A 22,306-nucleotide genomic window follows, 5' to 3' on the forward strand; every position below is an offset into this window, starting at 1 on the left:
AAAAACAATCAAATGGAGTTGGAGAGATGGCTCAGTGGTTAAGAGGACTGACACCTCTTCCAGAGGCCCTGAGTTCAATTCCCAGCAACCACATGGTGGCTCACAGCCATCTGTAGTGGGATTCAATGTCCCCTTCTGGTGTGTCTAAAGACAGCAACAGTGTACTCACACGCATGAAATAAATAAATCTTTTTTTAAAAAAAACAATCAAATGACTGGTTCTTTGAAAAAATAACAAGTGGAATAAAGCCTTAGTCAAACCTACTGACAGAAAGAGAAGATAGAAATGGATAAAAGCAGAGAGAGAAAGGGAGATATTACAACAGATTCTAATGAAATCCGATCACTAGGAAGTATTTTTAAATCATAAACTCCAAAAGTCTGTAAAGTCTAGAAGACGTAGGTTAGAGATGAATAATTTTCCAATTTTAAATCCAGAGATGTAAGGAGTTTACGCCTATCCACGACAACCAATAAAATTAAACAGTGACCAAAAAACCTCCCAGCAAAAGGAAGCTGAGAGCAGACTAATTCACTGCCACACTTTACCAGACCTTTAAAGCACTGGTTCCAGTAGGCCTCAAATTATCCCATACAATAGGAAGAAAAGGAACCCAAGCCAACTAGCTCTACGAAGGTAGAATTACCCTGACAGTGTATAAGGACCCAATAAAAAGCTTATCCAGCTACAGGCTGATTTCTCTGATACTATGATTGCCAAAATTACCCACAAAATGTTTGTAAACCAAAACAATTAAGACATTGGAGAAATCACATAACCATAAGGAAGCTGTTTCATTCCGAGATCCAAGGGCAGTTAGGCATACACAGATCATTAAATGTCAAAGACACAGATGGACTGGAGATAGAAATCACTTATCATTACCAAAGATGCAGAAAAGACCTTTGACAAAGTATAACATGTGATAGCATCTCTGAAGCAAACCGGGAGCAGAACAAAGATACTTCATCAGAATGATGGCTATTGTGGCTGTAGGAGCCGAGTTGGGCCTTTCCTCACAGATATGCACTGGGGAAACCTGGAACTGAATGTGGTTAATAGCCCGGTGACCTCTGCATGCTTCCCTTGTTCCCCCACCTCCCATGGCTCCCCTGGACTCCTATATTGAGTTTGTTTATCTCAATCAATCTATAGCTCCCTCCTCCCCTTGACCTTTATCGTGAGCACATTTACCTTGAGCCTGCTTTCTTACTTAATATATAAAGCCCATCTTTATGGAAGAGGCTACTTGTATCTTACAAGAATTTTGATGTAATCATGCCTTAAGCTTTGTGGTACAATACGGACTGAGTTAATTATCATGAGGGTGCTTTTTATCAAATTATGCTATGCTTAAATATGCCTAAAATAATCTACCTGGCATCGGACTCTTGAAGTTCATATCAACACTGGCTACTGGTCATGTTGAAGTGAATTTCCTTCTTACTTCCCCTGGCTCAACACTGCTGACCATAGTGTTTGCAGAGACCCCCACGATGTCAAACATACAAGCAGCAAGAGACCAAATGGGGAAAACCTGAATCTCCTAGCAAAGTGAAAATGAGAAAGGAGTGTGTGCTCTCTCAACTCTGCTCAATGAATCGTAGTGAAAATGAACGATGAAAGGACTTCAAATAGAAAGAAGCCCTGTTATCCCTGCGTGCAGATGACATATACTTAAGTGCCTAAACGCCTCTGCCGTAAAACTCTTGGGTGTAATGAAGGATTCCAGCAAAGCAGCAGGACGTAAAGTCAACAAGCAAATTGCAGTAGCTTTTCCATAGGTCAACAGCAAGAAGGAAACCAGAAACTGATCTCATCCATAATAGCTCCATAGCATACCTAGGATACAGTGTACAGGATTCTTAAGTACTAATAGCAATATACACAGAAAACAAAATAATTAACAAATAAGATGTATGAAAAGAGTATTAAATTTTGTAACAACTTCTAACAACACAGTGAAGCCTTTTCTGACTTTTCTATGCAGAAGAGTAGCTGCTGGTGAGGAATGTCCCTAGGCTTGCTCTCCCTCACCTGTGTCTGGAGTCTTAGCGCGATGCCAGGTTGCCATCCCTCCCTCTGAGCTCATTGGAGAGGCACAGTTGCCTCTTCAAGATGATCTCAGATCTTCTAGGCACTTTATGGCTGTGTACAGAGGCTAACCCTGGTGTACAACTCAGTGTTATTTAGTAGATAGTATTCTACAAAATTTATTGTGCAGAAAAATTAGTAGAGATCTTTCAAAAAATATACTCTGCCTCTTAGGGATACTTATTAACTTTCTATGTTAGTGAGCAAACTATCTGTCTCCAAACGTCCAATGTTTGTAATAAATATGGCCCAAGATACTGAGGGTTAATGAAAGTATTAGAGAATAATGCTCTATTCTTTAATAATCTCTCTCAATTAATAACTGAAAATTAGAGTTGATGAGGGTAAGTTTAACTGCCTTCTGAATCTAGACTTGTTTTTTAAATAGCCTATATCACTTGCAAATGTGGAAGATTATTTTTTCCTCGCTGAATAAAATACACTTAGATAAACTGATGTATTGCTCAAAAGAATAAAAAATAGCTAGGAGTACATTTAGCCAAGAATGCGAAAACCCTTTACAATAAAACTTTTAAGCATCATTGAACACAATTGAAAAAGACACTAGAAGATGGATAGGCCTTCTACACTCGTTGACTGGCAGAGTCTCTATTACAGAAGTTGTCACACTACCACAGAGAAGACTGAATATTTAATTTGATCCCCCATAAGAATTCCAAAGATGTTCCTCACAGAACTAGAAAAGGGACAATATTAAAATTTGTATGGAAGCACAAAAGACCACAGAGAACCAAAACTACCCAAATCAAGAAAAGCGATGCCAGGGGTGTCACAGCAGCTGATTTCAGATTATACTGCAGAGCCATGGTACCAAAACCTGCATGACACCAACGCAAACACAGAACAGACAGCAAGGAAATAGATAAGATACAGTCACATCCACTGAATTTTGAGTATATGTATATATGTATGTGTGTGTGTGTATGCATCAAAATGCATCAAAGACTTTAATGTAAGACCTGAAATTTGAGAATTACTAGGGTGAAGAACATCAAGGACTCAGGTGTGGACTTTCGGAAAAGGATTCCAACAGCTCAGGAATAGCGAGAATTGACAAATGGAACCACATACATTACCAAGCTTCTGCGCATCCAGGGAAGCTAACACATTGAAGAGAGACCGTAATTGGGGAAGCGAGTTGCAGCAAATGCTGATAGGGATTCAGGGGGAAAGGAACCTTTACATACTGTTGGTAGCAACACAAATCATCCAGCTACTATGAAAAGTATGACTAAAGTTTCTGAAAAAAATAAAAAATAGAACAACTGTATGATCCTGTTTGCTATGGCACAGCCTACAACAGCAAGGACAGAGAACCAGCCCAAGTGTCCACCGTAACTAAGTGGATGAGGAAACTGTGGCATACATACACAGTAGAGCTTTATTCGTTCATAAAAATAAAATTATGCCACTTGGAATGAAAATTGAATGAAACAGGAGGCCACATTAAATGAAATAAACCAGGCTCAAAAAGCCAAGTACCACACACATATTTTCCACTAGGACTTAGGTTGCGTACACATATATATACATCATATATATGATATGTACATGCTAAACAGGCTGTTTATGTAGTGGAAGGATAAGGAAGGAGAGGTCAGCTCATCAAAATACATCATGTTGAAAGAAATGTCATTATAAATCCCAGCACTTTGTATGACAACTCTATATTTATAAAATGTGGGAAAACATCTATCTTTATAATGATTATTCATTTATAACAATGATTAATGATAAAGCGTGACCATTTTCTATATTTGTAACTGAATTCAAAAGGATCCAGTTCTGCCAATAAAGGTTTCTTCCCTTGATCAATGGCTATAACCATCACCTTACCCAGCCAGTGCCTTCAAACATTTTGAGGTCCAGAGGGTCTCCCTGGATGGTCCCATCAAGAAGGATCAGGGAGTGGCAGCTGGCCATGGCTGCACACAGTGGGCCCCAGGGTACAGCCTCACCTGAGGCAAAGCTGTGGACTGCCTGGAAACTGGTTAAAAAGATAATGTTAAAATCGTCAATAAAGTCATTATCATGCCCTTCCTCTTAAATCTTGCCAAGACAGCACCCAGCTAGCTGACTCTAACCTCTAACTTCTAACCACTAACCTCTAACCTTTAATCTCTTCAACATAGACTTTCCCATAGCCAATACCACTGCTTCTTAAACTCTGGGCACAGCCCATATGGGTCTGATTAAATGAACGTGGGGGCTCCAAAAATTAAGGCAACAGTAAACGGTCTCTGAATGTCAATAACCACAAACTCACTCAAAATCAAATGAATCTAAAATGTTTTAGGCAGAGCTAACCCATGCTGCCTCCCCGTGACTTCACTGCAGCCCTGGTTCTGAATACCTAACATGTCCCTCTTGTTCAGTGCACACTAATGCAGCTGACAGAATCAAAGGATAATGTCCTGAACACAGGCTCAGAACATAGACTACTGTTATGTTATAAACTGTAGTATACACACAACACCCTCAGCTACACAACATGATGGTTTGATCATGGAAAACAAAGACTTTTGATATTTTCCTACTGTCATACAAAGCATGAATTTAAAATAAATTGATGATCCATTTTCAATAAATGTCTGAATTGTAGACTTATTTTCTGTACCTGTGTACCTGTAGCTACACCGGGATTTCTTGGGTGAAAGGCATCAGAAATGTCCTAGCTCGATCTCACCGATGCTGATCCTACCAATATAATAGCCTTTGTGCCCTGACTCCAGAGCCAGACTAAGTTTCTTGCTCTGACTCGACTTGTTCGGGGATGTTTCCACTCATGGTCCTTTGCTCACTTGGGACTTAATTTTCAGCTATAACATTTCTGCAGGTATAGCTATACTCTACCTGCAGAGTGATATTTACATAACCTGTCTTTGAGCTGGATATGGATTTCCCACTTTGATATAGATTACCACTGGTCAATCAAAAACCAAATTTCAGGGACCTTGGATCTAATCACATGGACTTTCATGGTGTCGCATGTAAACCCATGGAGCTCTCTGAATAGTCACATACTCAAGCAAGAAATCTCTGGGTTCATGAGGTAACTGGAGAAGGAAGAGGCTTGCTTAGTGACCCAAGCAGCTGAAAGCAAGCAGGGGCTTCGAGCTGATTTTCATTGCTCAGTTCCTTGGGGTCTACGACTGTTTCCAGAAACTTCTTTCTAGTCTACACTCCTGCCACTGAAGCTTCTTCTCCTCACTGACAATATACACTGGAATTACCTACCTTCACCTCCTCCTAGTTTTAAGCTGAAGCTGATTATGTTTAGTTGATTTTACCCCTCAGAAGCATCCGCATGCTAGGTGCAAGGGAGGAGGATGGGAGAGGGAAGTAAAAGACCATCTTCCTCCCTCATTGCCCTGGGTCATAGGCACCCTGCTTCTCTAGTCAAAAGCCTAATCAATAAATAGAGCTAGGAATCAAGATGTTCCCTGTGCTCAGCCGGGGCCATCTTCTGCAACATGGCTCTGTGCTCAGGGCGTAGCTAACCCCATCAATAGCTTGGCGAACCCTGCCCACTTCTCTGAATCCCCAGCTGCCTCAGCCAGTGTTTGGAGCTAAAGTAGGACAATCAAAGCCGAAGATGGAAACCATCACCATTTAGAAGGTGCAAAGTCACACCTCAGCTCTGCAGGAAAAAGCTAGGACCACGCTCCCTCCACTTCTCCTGCTCTGCTCTGGCGTACGTGTCTATATGGTTACCTTCTTTGTGTTACCATGACAGTCTTTAGCCCCGGTCTATAAAATGTATACCCAGATGCACTTTTAAATCCACCTCATAGGCCATAATTTTCAGAGAGTCACCCTTGATGCACTAAAATTCAAAATGACTTCCTACCTTCAATCATCATGTGTCATAAAAAAAATAAGAGCTGTATCTTACATCAAGCAATTTTATTGTTCTATAAGTCATAATTGCCATAGCCTGTGTTAGCCATGGAAGTTGAGTCCATTCACACACCTCCCTCCCATTAGCCTGGGGACTCCGCAGGGAGGCAATGGAGCCCTTTTCTGGGTCTATGAACACAACTGTCTGCCGAGCCACCCAGGAAGCCTGATGATCTGTAATCAAGCATGGCCTTGAGTCCACGTCTTGATCCTCTGTCTTACTCATTTGGCTCCTTACCCGTCTCCCCCATTCTTTCTCATTTACTTCCACATCGAATTTGCAGATCTATTCTCTCTGTCTGACTTAGAGCACATTTAACTCAATGAGGTGAAATAATTGGGAGCCGGTGTGAAGCTTATCCCTCAAGCTTGGCGAAGGGTGGATTTGGATTTCACCACAGCAGCCCACCACCAGACCTCCCATCTTAGGGTCCTACCAGTTGCCAGCAGTGGGAACCGTCCCCCAGAGGTCCAGCCCATCTTCTGTAAGAGTTCCTGTCTGAATAAAAGTTGTAAATGATTTTATTAAGCAGAATAGTTAAATCTTTGATGCCATGATTTAAACAAAGCCCAAGCCTCCAAAACACGACAGCAGAACTAGTCATCTGAAAGCGTCTGCGTTTAGCACGGGAGTTTCCAACTTCTACATGACACTGTGCAAGAGCTTTGCTTGATTGTCCTTGCTGGTCGTCCTGTCTGCTGATTTTGTCACTGAGGGGCTCCGTATGTGGAGATTCAGCAAGAGCCACCACACAGCTGGCTCCCCAGGGGGGTACCTGCTGTCTCTTCAAAGCAGAATTTGGGTTCTTCCCCCTCTTTCCCAGAACAATGGGTCCACCCTTTTCCTTTGGGCTCACCATAATTTTCTGAAACTACGGCCAAAACAGTAACCCTTCAGATCATGGTGAAATGCTGAGAAAGAATTTTCAGCCCACAGACAGGAGTGAAATATTAATAATAAATGTTAATTAATGCCTGCGAGTGAGTTTTATTGCCAGATCAAGAGGAAAATGGTCATTTGATGCTCCGTATTATAGGAAAGCATTTGTCAGTTAATGGAACCCAGGAAGCAAATAGAACCAAGTCTGTTATACTACGTGCGTGTTCCAGTTGTTCATCAGCTGTTTCTGTAGTCTGGCAGCCTTAGGCTAAGCACTCTGCACATGCCCAGAGTGAAGTAGAGTGTGTGCTGCTGGCCCAGCACAGGTCAGGCAGACAGGACACTCCTAAGTACAGACAGTAGCAGATCCTGCACACACTATATAAAGCCATCGACATACAAAACACTGGGTTTCCTAGCTTCCTATTGGATGGCATCATCTGTCATCACAACATACTGTATCAACATGGCGGTTTACAGACATGGGCTTACAAAGTTCTCCTCCCGACAACTGAGCAAAAAGGAAAGAATCAGACAATTTATCCCCCACGGGGAGACAGTGGTCCACAGGCTGGAAGACTGAACCCAAGGCCAGACAACCTTCCTCCACCATCAAGGATGTTGGGGAGTTCTGCCAGGCATGTAGGGAGATAAAGCCCACTCAGACTCAGCAAATTGACAGAACTGAAGAATCCTTTTTTTCTTGAGTTCCTTCAGTTCCCAAAGAGAGACGGCAGGCTCAGAGGAGCCATTCCTCAAGGGTGACTTTTGTAAAGGAGCAATTTGCTACATTTCTCCTGCTTTCGCTAAGGCACCAACCTCCCTGCATGTTCAGCCGCCCAAATCCCCTTGGGTTGTTCCATTTCAGAAGGAATTAGCAGCTTAATTCAAACTGAGATGTTTTCGTTGGGAGGTTACGCTTTTAAGCATCCATGTTTTGAGCATGAACACAGGGGGATTTGGCAACAGGGTAAAAGAGACGAGACCGTGTTACTTCTCTATTTAAAAATAACCACATGACAAAAATAACCTCAGATAGAAAGAAAATGAAATTTTAATTAGGGTTCTAAAGAGAATAGAACAGCAAAGGAAAAACCTTTATCATAAAGAGAGAGAGGAGAGAGAGAGAGAGGAGAGAGAGAGAGGGGGAGAGAGAGAGAGAGAGAGAGAGAGAGAGAGAGAGAGAGAGGAGAGAGAGAGAGAGAGAGGGGGAGAGAGAGAGAGAGAGAGAGAGAGAGAGAGAGAGAGAGGTGCATACTATAGAAACAAATACACAGCAGACCACTGATATAAAACTGGTTGGAAATTAATTGTGGGGTGTTCTAATTCCACATTGTGTTGATAACAGTAATGTAAAATTAGAAAAAAAAACTTAAAGATACAGCCCAAGCTTTTTATTGAAATAGTGCTGGAGACACTTAGTTCTGAACTCAGGGTTAGCGACCTCATTTTGCCATGCCCCATCAGGTGTTCTAGCTGCCACACTTTACGGGATTTCACTGAATGGGTGGACAGGTAGCCCCTCGGGCCATCGACCAGAGGACAGCAGGAGGATGCAGAGAAAAGTGTTACACAGGAAGTAAAATAACAGCCTCTGGGGGGGGGACATTATATAAGGGGCACCGTTTATAAATCACTCTCCTGTAGTCAAGACGCTTCCGAGGCTGTTGGGGATTCTATAGGAAAATGGGCAAGGAGCTAGAATCTGACCGTGAGGTAAAGTCAGACCATTGCTCAGCTAAAACTCCAGTTCCTGTCTCATGGAGAAGGGGAACCTTTGGCCAAATGTGGGGGAGGGGAGGAAGAGGGGGAGCGAAGGAGAGGGGGAAGGGGAGCAGGCCAGGTCTCATGCAGCATCCCCTCAGCTCTCCAAGAGTAGGACTAAAAACAGATTTTCAGTTGTATACAAACTGCCCATTCCTTCTCTATCTCTCCGTACCCCTTCTGTTATGGTTTGAATGTTAACCCTGCCCTAGACAGTTTTTGAATGTTTTGGATGTTTGAATTTTTGGTGGCGCCATTTCAGAAGGTCGTAGAACCTTTGGGCATAGGTCCTGAAGGTTATATAGTCTGCCTCCACTCCCTGTCTGGCTCTCTGCTTCCTGTTGTGCCCCTTGCTTGTCATATCCTTAAGGCAAAACAAATCCCTTCTCCCTTAACTTGCTGCTTGTAAGTGTTTGACCATAATGACAAGAAACTATAACAGTCTCTTCATAAAGTTCCCATAAAAAGAGCAACAAAAGAGTTCTATGAAAATGTTACTAGTATGTGTTTTAAGGCCTCATGCTCTCCTTCAAGACATGGCCCCTTGCTTAGCTTGCCACACACATCAGCCCTCTAGCGTCATTTCACTGGATAGTCCAGCTTCTAGCCTTACTCTGTGGTCTTGGGTCTATGAGATGCTTGGTTGCCTTTTTCCTTCCTGTGCCTTGACCTGACCATCTCTAAGCTCAGAGGTGGCGACAGATAAGCACCTGCTGATGCTTGCTCAACACCCCCACTAAGCACACATATCCCAGTAGGACAGTTATCTTACTACCATATTCCCTACATCTTCGGCTAGATGCTAAATGTCAAAGCTAGAGTGGCCGCTCATGCTGCTGTACAAGCACTGTGTACAGCATTGGTCTGCAGAGGGGCTTTGCTGAAAAGACAAACGACTAAAGTATTAATTAATTATCCGAACAAAATGAACTGAACTATCAGCCAGGCCCACTGCAGTACAGCCTGTCCAACCTGAGGCCAGAATCTAGGTGTGGAGGGGAGCTTGATGCTAGACTAATTCCTGGTTCCCATAGGAGAGTGATGGGAATCTGGTAGTCCCTGACAACAGCAGCCATCGGCCTCCAGTACATGCTCTCCCTCTGCTATCTCTCTGGACCCTGAGTACTTCCTTAGCCTGAATCCCTGACCCCTGGAAAAAGAAGAGAAGGTTGTGACAGCAATGTCAACCCTGGCTATTGTCCACTCTGTCTTTGTCATTTCAAGAAGCAGTCGGTGGATGTGACTGGGGTTGCTCATGTAAGTTCCACACAAGGCACTTCTAAGACATGGAAGCCCCCCCCCCCGCCCATGTTTTCGCCTGAAAAAGAGATTATTGTTGCAAGACATTGTTTCAAAACATAACACGGGCACAGAAAGTATTAAACTGTAGCACGCAAAGGAAATTATGATAAGATTGCCACACTGCCACCCTCTGGGCCAGCAAGTTTGCTTTCTAGACTGTGACTTCATACCACCTCCCTCTGTGACCACCCCTGGCCTCAGTTCCTCAGATGTTTAGTGGGAACAGTAAGGAAGCCATGCTCTGAGGTCCTTCCTAGTTGTGCCATGCGTCAAAACCATCACCTCCCAACCTGGTAAGTTTGGAACCCACTTTGTCGAAGCACACGAGGTTGATCTGGCCGCACATGTTGATTCTCTGTGGGGAGATGCAGAAAATCTTCTTCTTCTTCAGCCTCTTCTGGGCATACACATTGCCGATGGTCAGGGCGGCTGGGAGCACAGGAGGGACCGTGGCAGTGAGGAGGATCAGAGCCATGGTTACAGTTTCTCTCGGAGGAACCTGGAGAGAGGAGAGGATACACATGGGTTAGCACAGCAGAGCAAGACATCACGCTTCCTCCGCTGCCTGCTTTCTCCCAGCACTTGGCAAGCCTAGACCATATAGGATTCCTGATGAGTTGACTTTCTTTGTGGGATTGGGTGGTCTCTGGGCTATCCCTAAAGCATACATACACGGTCCCTATTGTCCAACAAAGGAGACCTTTTTACCCCTACTCCATGTCTCCCTGACCTTCTCTGACTCAGTTTCCCTCGTGAATACCCATCTATCCTGTTCATCATATCTCCACACCATCTGAACTCACACAGGCAGGTCTTAGGTCGTAATAGTTGACTATGAAACTTGACATTAGTTTTTAAATTTCTCTGCCTCACATACCTGCAAATGTCTGTGGCATATGAGCTGTGTAAGAGCTTTGAATCCTTGTTTGTCTCAAAGTCCAAAGTCCAGCTCACTGTCTGGGGCAGAGCTATACTTGCTACATAGATGGACAGAATAATGACCTAACAAACAGTAGAACCAAAGTTGCCGAGATCACAGCATCCCAGTGTGGTCTTAGCTCTGGGAAGCCTGTACTGAGATTAGATTCTTTTCCTGTGGCAGACATGTGTCTGCACCAGATGCATTATTTACCTGATTCCTACAACCGCTGCTTTCTCTAGCTACTCACACGATGAGTTTTGATCCTGCAGACTCAAACTTGCCTAATCCTGGACCAGTGCAGACAGTGGCTGCCCCAGGGCCAAGGTTTCTGACCCACAAGGTGTCAGATTGGTGTGGATTGCGTGTTGAGCTGTGTCCAGGAAACCTTCACTCCAGGCTGTGCCAAGGCTTACTTTGCTTTTCTGATAGGTACTTCTGCTCTCCGGGTCAGCACACTGCATGACAGTCTGGCTCCAACAGCCTTGACACAGTTCTCCTAGTTCTGCTAGTGACAAACGCACTGGACTCCTTAGGGCTACCTCCCTGCAGCCTTATGCCAGTTGGAAATTATTGTTCAGAGATTCAATTTTCCCAGGAGCATTGACTAGAAATTCTAGGAATTATGTCATTATCCATCAATATTCTGGTCCCTTGCACATTTGCAAACACCCAACATTCGTTGGTAATACCAGTCTGGACCAGGCCCATCTTTATACCCATGCTTTACTTATTATTTCTTCTTCTTGACCGTTCATAGGTAGAATCCCAGAACATCTTGAAGGCCACAGGAATGCACAGTATAACAGACTCTCAGGACCAGAAAAGCCCTCAGAGGTTACAAATGACAGTCACTTCCTCCCTGGCTACCAATGAAGAGAAGCACTCACATGAATATATACCTCACATGAATATATATATTCATGTGAGTGCGCATGTGTGTGTGAGAGTGAGTGTATATTTATGGGAATGAAACCAGAGCCTTGTATATGCAAGGCAGCCACTCTACCACCAAGATAGCTGCATTTCCAGCCAAGTCTTTTCTTGCTGAATGCAGGCATAGAAGATTTCTCCAACCTAAGAAAGTTCCTTTGGACAGCATTGATTCAGAGAATTATTGAATCAGAGAATTATTGAATATACAGTCAATATTATCTAACCCTCTGGAGTTAGGTCAAGTTCTTGAAACTATGATTGACAAGACTTATTCTCAGTACTTACTTCATGGTACAAATAGACACCTAGGGCATAGAAAAATCCCACAACACCAATGCAGGCCAGGAACACCATGAACTTGAAGGCATCGTTGTACAGTTTGAAGTTCAGAGGTCGGGGATAGAGGATGGATCTCACTAAGTCTCCTTTTGCTGTATTATAACCTGGGAAGATAACCACAGAAGGAGAGAGTCTCAGCTTCCTTCAGAACCATTGAAATCTGACAGTGGCTGTGCCACCAGAGTCTGAGATGGAACTAGCCTCACTCTCACCCAACAGTACGTTTGCCTTCCTTGTCAAAACTCATGGAGAGCAATCAGTTGCATTCACTCAACACCATTTAATTCCTCTTGTTCTTAGAGGCAATGCTTCAGTGGTCCCCACAGTACAACCATCCATTCATCTACAGAGTGAAGAAAGTAGACTTGGCTGCTGCAAACTGTGACCAGAGGAAATGAGATGCCAAGAGAAAACTCTGGGAAAGCAGGCATGTGTCGAAAACAGACACAAGTTATAAAAGAATTTAAAATTAAATAAAACAGAAGTCAATAGGCAAGTGATTTATTTAAAATATATGTGCACAGGCTTCTCATCATGACTTCGTCAAACCCCAAGGCCTTCCAGGTCAAAATTTTAGGCATAGTATTGAGAGTCACTTTCAACATCATGTGCTTCTATCTTGACAGACTGTCTTAACTATTCACCGGGGCCAGAAGACCCTTACACTTTATACTTTGTACCTATCTTTCTAGCTTTCATATGCTTGGGTAAACTCCCCCTCACTCTATCAGGCTTTGTTTCAAATGTCACCTCATCAAAAAGTGTTTCCTCAATTCCTCATCCACACTTGAAACAAAAGTAATTTATAGCCTGTAATACTGGGTCATTTAGCATGTATCATCACTCTAGTTAACTATAAGCTACCATAAGTACACCCATCAGTCTCTTATATCATATAACTTTTCTTAAAGAAACAAACATCATTAATTCATTAACTTATGTAGCATTTAGTAAATTCTCATTTCTGTTTGACTTATTGACTAAAATGATTAGCAGTTCTACACTTTGGATATGAGTCAAGTTTTTTTTGTTTTTGTTGTTGTTGTTGTTGTTGTTGTTGTTGTTGTTTTAAGTATAAAGTGTGCCTTTGCCTTATTTCTTGCTTTACATGGTTTTCTCAAACATGATTTTTTGGCCTTTAGAGAATGAGACATAGTTTTCTCTAAGTTGCCATGTAAGTAACTTGGAAGTGCTCATCGAAAGGCATGGTCTCTCAACTCAGCTTCTTGATAAAGTGGATGAAGTGAAAATACTGTCTTAGTTATGGTTTTATTGCTGTGAGAAGACCAAGGCAACTTTTATAAAAGAAAATATTTAATTGCAGCTGCCTTACAGATTCAGAGGTTTAGTCCCTTATCACCATTGCTGGAAGTAAGACAGCACACACAGGTAGACATAGTTGGAGACATAGCTGGGGGAGCCAAGGGTTTTACATCTTGATCCAAAGGCAGCCAGGAGGAAACTATTCCACACTGCACAGAGCTTGAGCACTTGGAGGCCTCAAAGCTCACCCCACAGTGACACATTTCTTCCAACAAGGTCACACCTCCTAATAGTAGTACCACTTCCCTTGGGCCAAGCATATTAAAATGACCACATTCCACTCCCTGGCCTAGGATTGTAGCCATAACATAATGCAAAATGCATTTAGTCCAACTTCAAAAGTCCCCACAGTCTATCACAGTCTCAGTAATGTTTAAGAATTCACAGTTCAAAGATTCTGCAATCTCTTAACTGTAGTTGCCTACAAAATCCAAATAAAAAAAGCAGATCACATACTTCGAACATCACAGGAATACGCTACCATTCTAAAACATCATAGTGAGGAAGTCCTAGTTCAAAGCAAGACCAAAGCCCAGCTGTGCAAACTCCAAACTCCATTTCTCCATGTCTAATTTCTAACTCCTCTCAGCTTTGTTGCCTGCAAACACAGTTTTTTCCCTTGCCTGCTTCCAGTCCCTGTTAGCAGCTTTTCTCAATTGGTATCCCACAGCTCTGGCATCTCTAACCTCTTGAGGTCTCCAAGGCAATCCAGGCTTCACTTTCATAGCTTCTGTTGCTGCTGTTCTTGGTAGTCCTCCATGATACTGGCACCTCCAAAATAATGAGGTCTTCTGCTCCACAGGGCTGTACTTTCACCAATAGCCTCTCATAGGCTCTCTTCATGGTGCCCAGCTTCAACTTCTTTATATGACCCCTTCATTCCTGACCTTCAACTGACACTAAGTACCTCCTCCCAATGGCATCTCCTGGATTCTCACAGTGCCAAAACTCAGCCGATCTCCACGACCCTTTCATGCCTTCAAAAACAATACCACCTGAATGACTCTTACACATTACCAAGCCTGGCCGCCATCACAAGGTACAACCTTGGCTGACTTACACAATGTCCTTTCTGGGCCTCCATGTAGGGATACTCCTGCTAGACTCCTAGCTTCCGCAGCTTTCCTTAGTCTCAGTGGAATATTCTATCCTTGATTCTAAAGCCAGAACCATGTAACCGAAGCTGCCAAGTTCTGCTGTTTTCTGGGACAGGAACATGTCTCCTTGTTCAATTACATCTTCACCAGCTTTCTGCCTTCAATAGTTTCCTTTACTACATAAGCTTGGCTGTCATAGAACTTACTCTGAAGACTCACCTTGAACTCAGAGATCTGCATGCCTCTGTCTCCTGAGCACTAGAATTAAAGCCATGTACAACCATGGCTGGACTTAAATGTTTCTTTGCCTGGGACTTGCTCTCTACCAGGTTAGCCTTAAACTCAGAGATCTGCTTTCCTCTGTCTTTTAGGGTTAAAAGTTTATACCGCCATTCCTGTAACTAAGCTTTTCTTTAATTTCTTTTCACAAGACTTTTATAAGTTCTGGATAGTAATTCATTCCAAATAAAGTCAAATTGGCAACCAAGAAGGGACATCCCAATCCATCCATTGTCAATCTGACACACAATGATATCTCCTTATATCTGAATAAAATAATAACTAGGTCATACTAATGCCTAACATGATACAACTATCTCTTGTTCAACTGCAAGCACATAAACAATAAGCTTAGCTGGGTGGGATCTTGCCCTTAGGTCACCACTCCCTTAATTCCACTTAATATCCTTAAACACAGGATTTAGCTTCATTCTACTTCCTGGTGCCCATTTAATCCTTAAACCATACATTTTGTACTATTCCTTTCTAAGCTAATAAGCTTAATCCAAACACTCTTCATAAGAGTGACCCACATGATATAGTCTGTACTAGGCAGTTTTGAGATTTCCTTTGTCAATGCAATTCATTTAAATCTCTTCTCCTTAGCATCAGGCAGACTCTTCAGCCAAAGGCAAAAAGAAGCCACATTCTTCACCAAAACATCACAAGAATGATCTCTAGGCAACATACTAAAACTCTTCTTCTCTAAAACCTCTTAAGCCAGGCCCTCCAGTGTCTTCCATATTCCTACTAGGATAGCCCATTAAGCCCCATTTAAAGCATTCCACTGTTTTCCAAATCCAAAGTCCCCAAATTCACATTCCTCCAAACAAAAACATGGTCAGGCCTATCACAGCAATACCACGGTCCATGGTACCAACTTGTGTCTTAGGTTTTCGTTGCTGTAAAGAGATACCATGACCAAGGCAACTTTTATAAAGGCAAACCATTTAATTTGAGCTGGCTTATAGTTTCGGATGATTAGCCCATTATTATCAAGGTGGGAAGCAAGGCAACATGCAGGCAGACACAGTGCTAGAGGATCCAAGTGTTCTACATCTTGATATGAAGGCAGCCAGGAGGAGAATGTTCCATGCTGGGCGACACTTAAGCACTAGAAGATCTCAAAGCCCACCCACAGAGTGACACACTTCCTGCAGTCACACCTGAATCACATCTGAATCACACCCCCTAATACTGCCACTTCCCATGGGCAAAGCACTCAAGCACATGAGTATATGGAGGCCAAACCTATTCTAACCACCACGATTGCTTTATAGGACTTTAAAACTTAGCTGATGTTTGGACACCTGGCTGAGGGATGCTCTAAAGTCTACTAACTTGTTTTAACATAGAAGTCATCTTTTTTTTTTTTAAAAAAAAAAATGAAAACAGTTTTCAGCTAGCATAACTTGAATTCGCTAAATTAAACTAAACTAAAGGATATTATCAGAAAGCAATGTTTGGTTTTGCCTATGGATTTGTGCAGCAGCACAAACACACACAGTCTGGACAGGGTCATGGGAAGCCTTGGTCATGTGAGGTCATATGAAAAATGAAAATGAATGTGGTTATGAAAAAACATTCTGAGCATGGTATGAATGTACTACTGCAAACTGGGCTAAGAAAATGTGTCTGTGGTGACAGACTGAGTAACAGTTTAGAGAGAGATTAAGCAAAAACTGAAAGGAAACAGTCAGAAGAGTGTTTCTGGTATGATAGTGTAGTTGGGAAAGGAGGAGGCTTGCGTAAATGACAGCCATGACAGGGAAGGCAAACGGCCTTGACTCAGCAGATGATACCAGAGTCCTTGACATTCAATGTCTATTTGTTCCGAGAGAAAGGGAAGTATCAAAGATTACACTAACAGCTGGACTGGATGGTGGCTGTCCTGGGCTGTTCACAGAGAGTCAATGCAACACAGTGAGTTCATGTCTAGACCTTTGACCCTGAAGTATCTGCAGAGCAGCCTGGTGGTGGTATCCAGCAAGCAACCTTTGGAGATGAAAAGAGATCTTTCCTGATTGTTGTGGCTGACATTGCTTTGTAAGGAAACATTGAGGGGGAAAAGAGACGCCTACAGCCACTACCCTTTAGGGAAATTCCCAACATTTCTTCATGTCACTCATCACGTATAAGGGATTAACAATGAAATGTTCAATTTTAAGTGATGGCGACTTAGAATCACTTGCTATTCCCAGAATAAGAAAAACTCCAAAATTCTAAACAAAGCTGCCCACCTCCTATTCTCCCCACCTCCAGCATAGCTTATGTTTACAAAAGTTGGATTGGGGTTGGGGATTAGCTCAGTGGTAGAGCGCTTGCCTAGCAAGGCCCTGGGTTCGGTCCTCAGCTCCAAAAAAAAGAAAAGAAAAGAAAAAAAAAAGTTGGATCAACTCACCTGTCTGCAGAACCACGGCTCTAACAGGTCCCTGGCCAGATGGCTTGACCTGAATCACTTCTGTTCCGCAAAAGAGCACATGTTTCCGGTAGTCCTCCAAACTGTGTGATTTCCAGGGCATGGTGTTCTCCGTTTGGGGCAATGGTGTCTTTGTAACAGGTATACTTTCTCCTAAAGAAAGTTGCATGTTATTGAATCTGTGTAAACCCAGATTCAGAATGGATGAGAGCCAGTTCCAAGAAACTACATAGCCGTGAGCAAGCCTGTTTTAGCACCCATCCCATGAGTCAACTGACTGGACAGGAATACCTGTAGCTCATACAATTATTCTAGTTTAAGTATTTGCTTAAACGTTGCTTATCACTCCTATGTGCACAATGTGTGCTGTAATGTCATGACTTACTGTGCAGTTAAATTATCACCTAACCATGTTCTAAGTATCTATCACCTAGCACTTTCCAAAAGCTGTAAACATGTGCTTGCTTATTTCGATTTGCCTTTCATTTGATCCTTTATCCATACATCCACACATGTTCGTGTTTGTTCCACAAATACTTTAAAGTGCTAATTCTGTGCCATAAAGTACTAGGTGCCGGAAATATAATGATAAACAGGAGACAAAGATCTGTCCCCAGTCATAGTCCTTGTACACATTTTCTGGTGACTCCTAACAAAGCCACGATTCTGTGTGTGTCCAAGTTAGTGTTTCAACTGCTATGACAAAATACCATGACCAAAAAGCAAGTTGGGAAGGAAAGTGTTTATTTGGCTTGTACTTTGCTACTGTAGCTCATCGCTGAAGGAAGTCAGGGCAGGAATTCAAACAGATCAGGAAATTGGAGGCAGGAGCTGATGCAGAGACTGTGGAAGGAGTGTTGCTTACTGGTTTGATCTTCATGGCTTGCTCAACCTGCTTTATTAAAAATGTATTTATTTATTTTATGCATACAGGTACACTGTCGCTGTCTTCAGACACCCAAGAAGAGGGCGTCTGATCCCATTACAGATGGTTGTGAGACCTCTGGAAGGGCAGTCAGTGCTCTTAACCACTGAGTCATCTCTCCAGCCCTCAACCTGCTCTCTTATAGAACTCAGGACCACCAGTCCAGGGATGGCCCTGCCCACAATGAGCTGTGCCTTCTGACATCAATCACAAATTAAGAAAATGACCTTGCCTTTAACCCAAAATTTTGGAAACATTTTCTTAACAAAAAGTACCTCCGCTCTGTTGACTTTAGCATGTGTCAAGTTGATGTAAAACTATAGAGCATACCATTATTCCATGTTCTGTGAAAAATATTTCTTTCCCCTTGCCATTACAAAACAAAGCCCAGACTCTGTTGCTAGATTCCCAAAGCACAGCAGAGCTCCAATGGCCTCCCAGGCTAATCCCTGTATAAGCTTCAGCTGAGCAAAACCCTTACCAATCCCTCAGTCAACCCCTCAATGCTTCCTGGTCTAGGCTGCTACAGTCTCTGTCCCCTTCTCAAGGAAGGTGACATTCTGCAAGACAGAATATTGAAGGTGCAAAGAAAACAAGATAGAAGTTCAAAAGGAAATATTTCACAGACCTAAATTAATTAATTAATTAATATCGTCCAGAACGCTTACTAGTTTCCAGAGGTAAAACATCCTAGGACGAGTGTAAAATTCCATCAGTCTTTTGTTGTGTCCAATTAGCAAAATAATATACTATCTTTCTAATTTAGAAATGGCATTATATTGATTGCAGTTACATTTCTTTATTATGTCTCTAGGTAATAACGGAGGGCAAGAACGTTGCAATATAGAAATTTTTATACTCCTCACTTCACTCTAAGACACATAATCGGTCCAAATATGTGTTCTCTGCTAAGCATGTGTCTGAGTTAAATAAAAGGAAATACTTAGATTATTTTATTACTGTTCTTTCAAAGCCAGTTTTCTAGCATGGAGTATGTTTACAAAGTGAGGTTTAAGAAGCTATGACATTGTTTACTGCAACCCTAAATATTCTTTAGTAAATCCCTTAAGCTGAGAACTGTCCCCACTCCATTTTCTTTAAAATAGTCATGATGTCCCTCCACTGTGTTGATTTACCAATTGCATTCTGAATGAGTCTGTAGAAGAGATGGAATCCTTTGGCAAGCCTCCAAATAATTCTGCCATGCTGTCTTTGAAGCCAGACCCTCTAATAGGTAGATACTTACGGATTATTTCATGACAAAACAAATTAATCCAGAGTATGGCTTTGGTTAATATGATAATAGCAACTACTTTCCTTTTATATCCCCAGTGACACTGGAGTCAGAGAGGAGCTGATCAGATAAAGTCACGTCAAGATATGCTCAGGTAGACAAATTTACACAGAACTAACACTATTCATATATTCTTAAGAATCACAGTGTGGGCCTTTCTGGAGAGTCCAAAAGGAGATGGATTCACCTGAAACGAATTAATGTGGGAGGAGGTAGGAGTACATGTCAGAAGGAAGTAGTTTGGTTGTGCACTCTCTATTACAGAGTGGGTGACAGGGATCTTGAGACCCCTGCGTCTATCAAATAGAAATTCTCCCGTGTCCCCACAGAGCTGGATGTCACTTCAGGCTGACAGCGTTTGAAATGCCATGTTCTTGTTTATTGCATCGCTGGGACCGTTTGACAGAAGATGATCTGCCAGAGGAGCACTGTTTTCCTGTGTCGGGCTGATCCCAGCACAGTGCCTGGCACACAACAGGCATTTCAGAACGTGCATCAAGTAAACAGCTAAACAAGCAAGAGAAAGGAGGAATGAGAAGAAGGGAGGGGAAACGAAAGAAAGAGGAGAGAAATAGTTCTGATCTACCCGTTGCTTGCAAGGTTGTATGGCAGATATCAATTCGGAGAGACTGCAGAGGAAGACTCATGTGCATCCAGCTGATCACTGCATCTGCCCTGAGGTGCTAATCAGTCAGTTCATTCATGAGTAAAGGGAGCAGGAAGAATGCCATCATCTCTCCCATGAGCGTCCCTAAGAGAAGGAAAAGGCTAGAAGCATAGTTCCTGAGTAGGCAATGCCTTGGCTTCGGCGGTTTCCTTATGAAGCAGTTGTTAGGAATATATGTCATTTATGATTTTCCTACATTCCATTTGCTCCAGAAACCTTCTTGGCCTCTCTCCCTGCTGTGGCCCCCGTAGATTTTTCTGCTAATAAACTGGTGAAATCAGGGCATGAACAGCCAAACAAATGCACCCGGGTCTCAGGGGCACTACTCTGATTCTGTGTGCGTATTGCCAAATTATTTCTCCTCTCTTGGCCTCGTATTCACCCACCTCGGAAGGGCTGCAGAGTAAATGGAGTGGTGTACGAAATATCGCTATAAAACAGCGCATGCTAGACCTAAGAAAATGGTTAAACATTCATGGATTCTACCCCTCTCTCCTCTATCACATGCCCTTTCGTGTCATGCCTGCTCCCTCTAGGGAGAAGCAAGGTCTTTGAAGGAGGTTGTTACCGCAAGAAAGGAGGCACAAAGGACAGGGACATTGGAAACTGACCTCTTAATATCATTTGTAATCATGGATTCTATGGACTTCTGGACAGTTCAACAACAACAACAACAACAACAACAAAAACCTTCTCTTCTCTAGAACATCTCTGACTTGCATTTTCATACAAATTAGCAGTCCTGGAAAGGAGGAAGAGGATCCAAAGGTGTCTCATATACCACACGTCCCTAAGAATAGGGACCTGCACCTCAGGAGGCTATGAGAACACCTAATAATGCCATGGAAACTAGGTGACAGGTCCCAAACAGCCTCTGAGACATGGGGGAGACCACAACCACAAGAAGACCTGTGTCTAGACCTCATCCCATCCTGATGTCCTGTAGGGCTTGAGTGATGACCGGAGCCAAGAGTGGAGCCATCAGTTGATGACTTCACTGAGTTGCATCAAAACACCAAAGGGAATTAGAAGGTAAGTTCAGCTTCTCCCATGGCAGTGACAGTTGAAGAGACAACTGTGCCAGTGAGCGGGTGCTGTGGGAGGAAACAGCTGCACAGACTGAGGGGTGACGGGGACAAAATGGTGACAACAGCTTTCCCACATTAGACTCATCTTCTGCACTCAAGTGACAGTCGGTGTTTAGGAGCAAATGCCACCTCCAGTTCTGACTCCGTCGTCAATCACTGAGCAGCCCTGCCCTATGCTCAGCTCAGTTCTTCATTTATAGTCGGTATTTTAACAGCTCCTAGACTGAGTTGTTTGATGTTTGATAATGAAGTGAGATATAAATGCTGTTTACGGAATATGTTACTGTTTGGATACTGGGTGTGTTTACATCCTGTTTTTACATAAATAAAATGTCTATGTCTTCAAAGAGTTAGTTTGCAAATGGAAAGTACATGCATCTGAGTTATATTTGTGGACTCATACCTTAACACTGACCATATTTCAGCCAGGAACCTGAGTCTAAGATTATGGTGGTTTTGTCTGGGTCCTTTTCACAGTATGTGTGCTAGTGGGGCCCATATCCATTAAGAAATAAAATATTTTTGTGCATGCTGGGACGTATGTGTTTTTTGAAGAAACGAATAAGAAATAGTTATTTTCATATACATTTCTGTCTCACTGGGTCTGACTCTAAACTGGACTGTTTACTTTTTCTTAGCACTCAGGATATGCGGATGTTGCTGCTAGTAAATGTAAGTAAGAAAGGCCCATTGACATCCAAGGACATTTTGCATCACTTTTCATTCTCTGGAACATTCTGGCTTGTCCTGAGACCCAAGAAAAGTCCTGTGGATCATGAAAGGGAAGAGGCAGGTGGGAGGCCCAAACCATCCTGCCTTCCCTGCCTCTGGTGTCCCCATGTCATGCTCTCTGTTGCCCAGTGAGAGAAGCAGAGTCCAGCACACTCAGGCTGTAGAGACACACGAGGCAAGGGCCAGCCAATGGCTTTTATAGCTTGAGGCTTACACACTGGGTCCTATGGCAACACTCAAAGTGCAAACCCTCATCACCGCCATCACAAGGCAGTGGACTTCAACACATTAAAGGGGACAGTTTGTAATTATACCAAACGTATTTT

General features: G+C 42.8%; 1 protein-coding gene across 1 annotated transcript in view; it reads right to left on the reverse strand.

Annotated features, from left to right (window-relative positions):
- Atp13a5 (ATPase 13A5) overlaps positions 1–22,306 on the reverse strand; it is a 132,041-nt gene that overhangs the window by 61,544 nt on the left and 48,191 nt on the right. The window contains exons 10-14 of the mRNA XM_032900053.1: positions 17,257–17,427; positions 12,103–12,260; positions 10,273–10,461; positions 6,454–6,515; positions 3,953–4,103 (exon numbers count right to left, since the gene is read on the reverse strand). Coding sequence (XP_032755944.1) covers positions 3,953–4,103; positions 6,454–6,515; positions 10,273–10,461; positions 12,103–12,260; positions 17,257–17,427 — 731 coding nt within the window. The remainder of the gene's footprint in view (positions 1–3,952; positions 4,104–6,453; positions 6,516–10,272; positions 10,462–12,102; positions 12,261–17,256; positions 17,428–22,306) is intronic.

This window comes from Rattus rattus, chromosome 4 (genome assembly GCF_011064425.1).
Source record: "Rattus rattus isolate New Zealand chromosome 4, Rrattus_CSIRO_v1, whole genome shotgun sequence".
In the NCBI taxonomy this organism is placed as follows: Eukaryota; Metazoa; Chordata; class Mammalia; order Rodentia; family Muridae; genus Rattus; species Rattus rattus.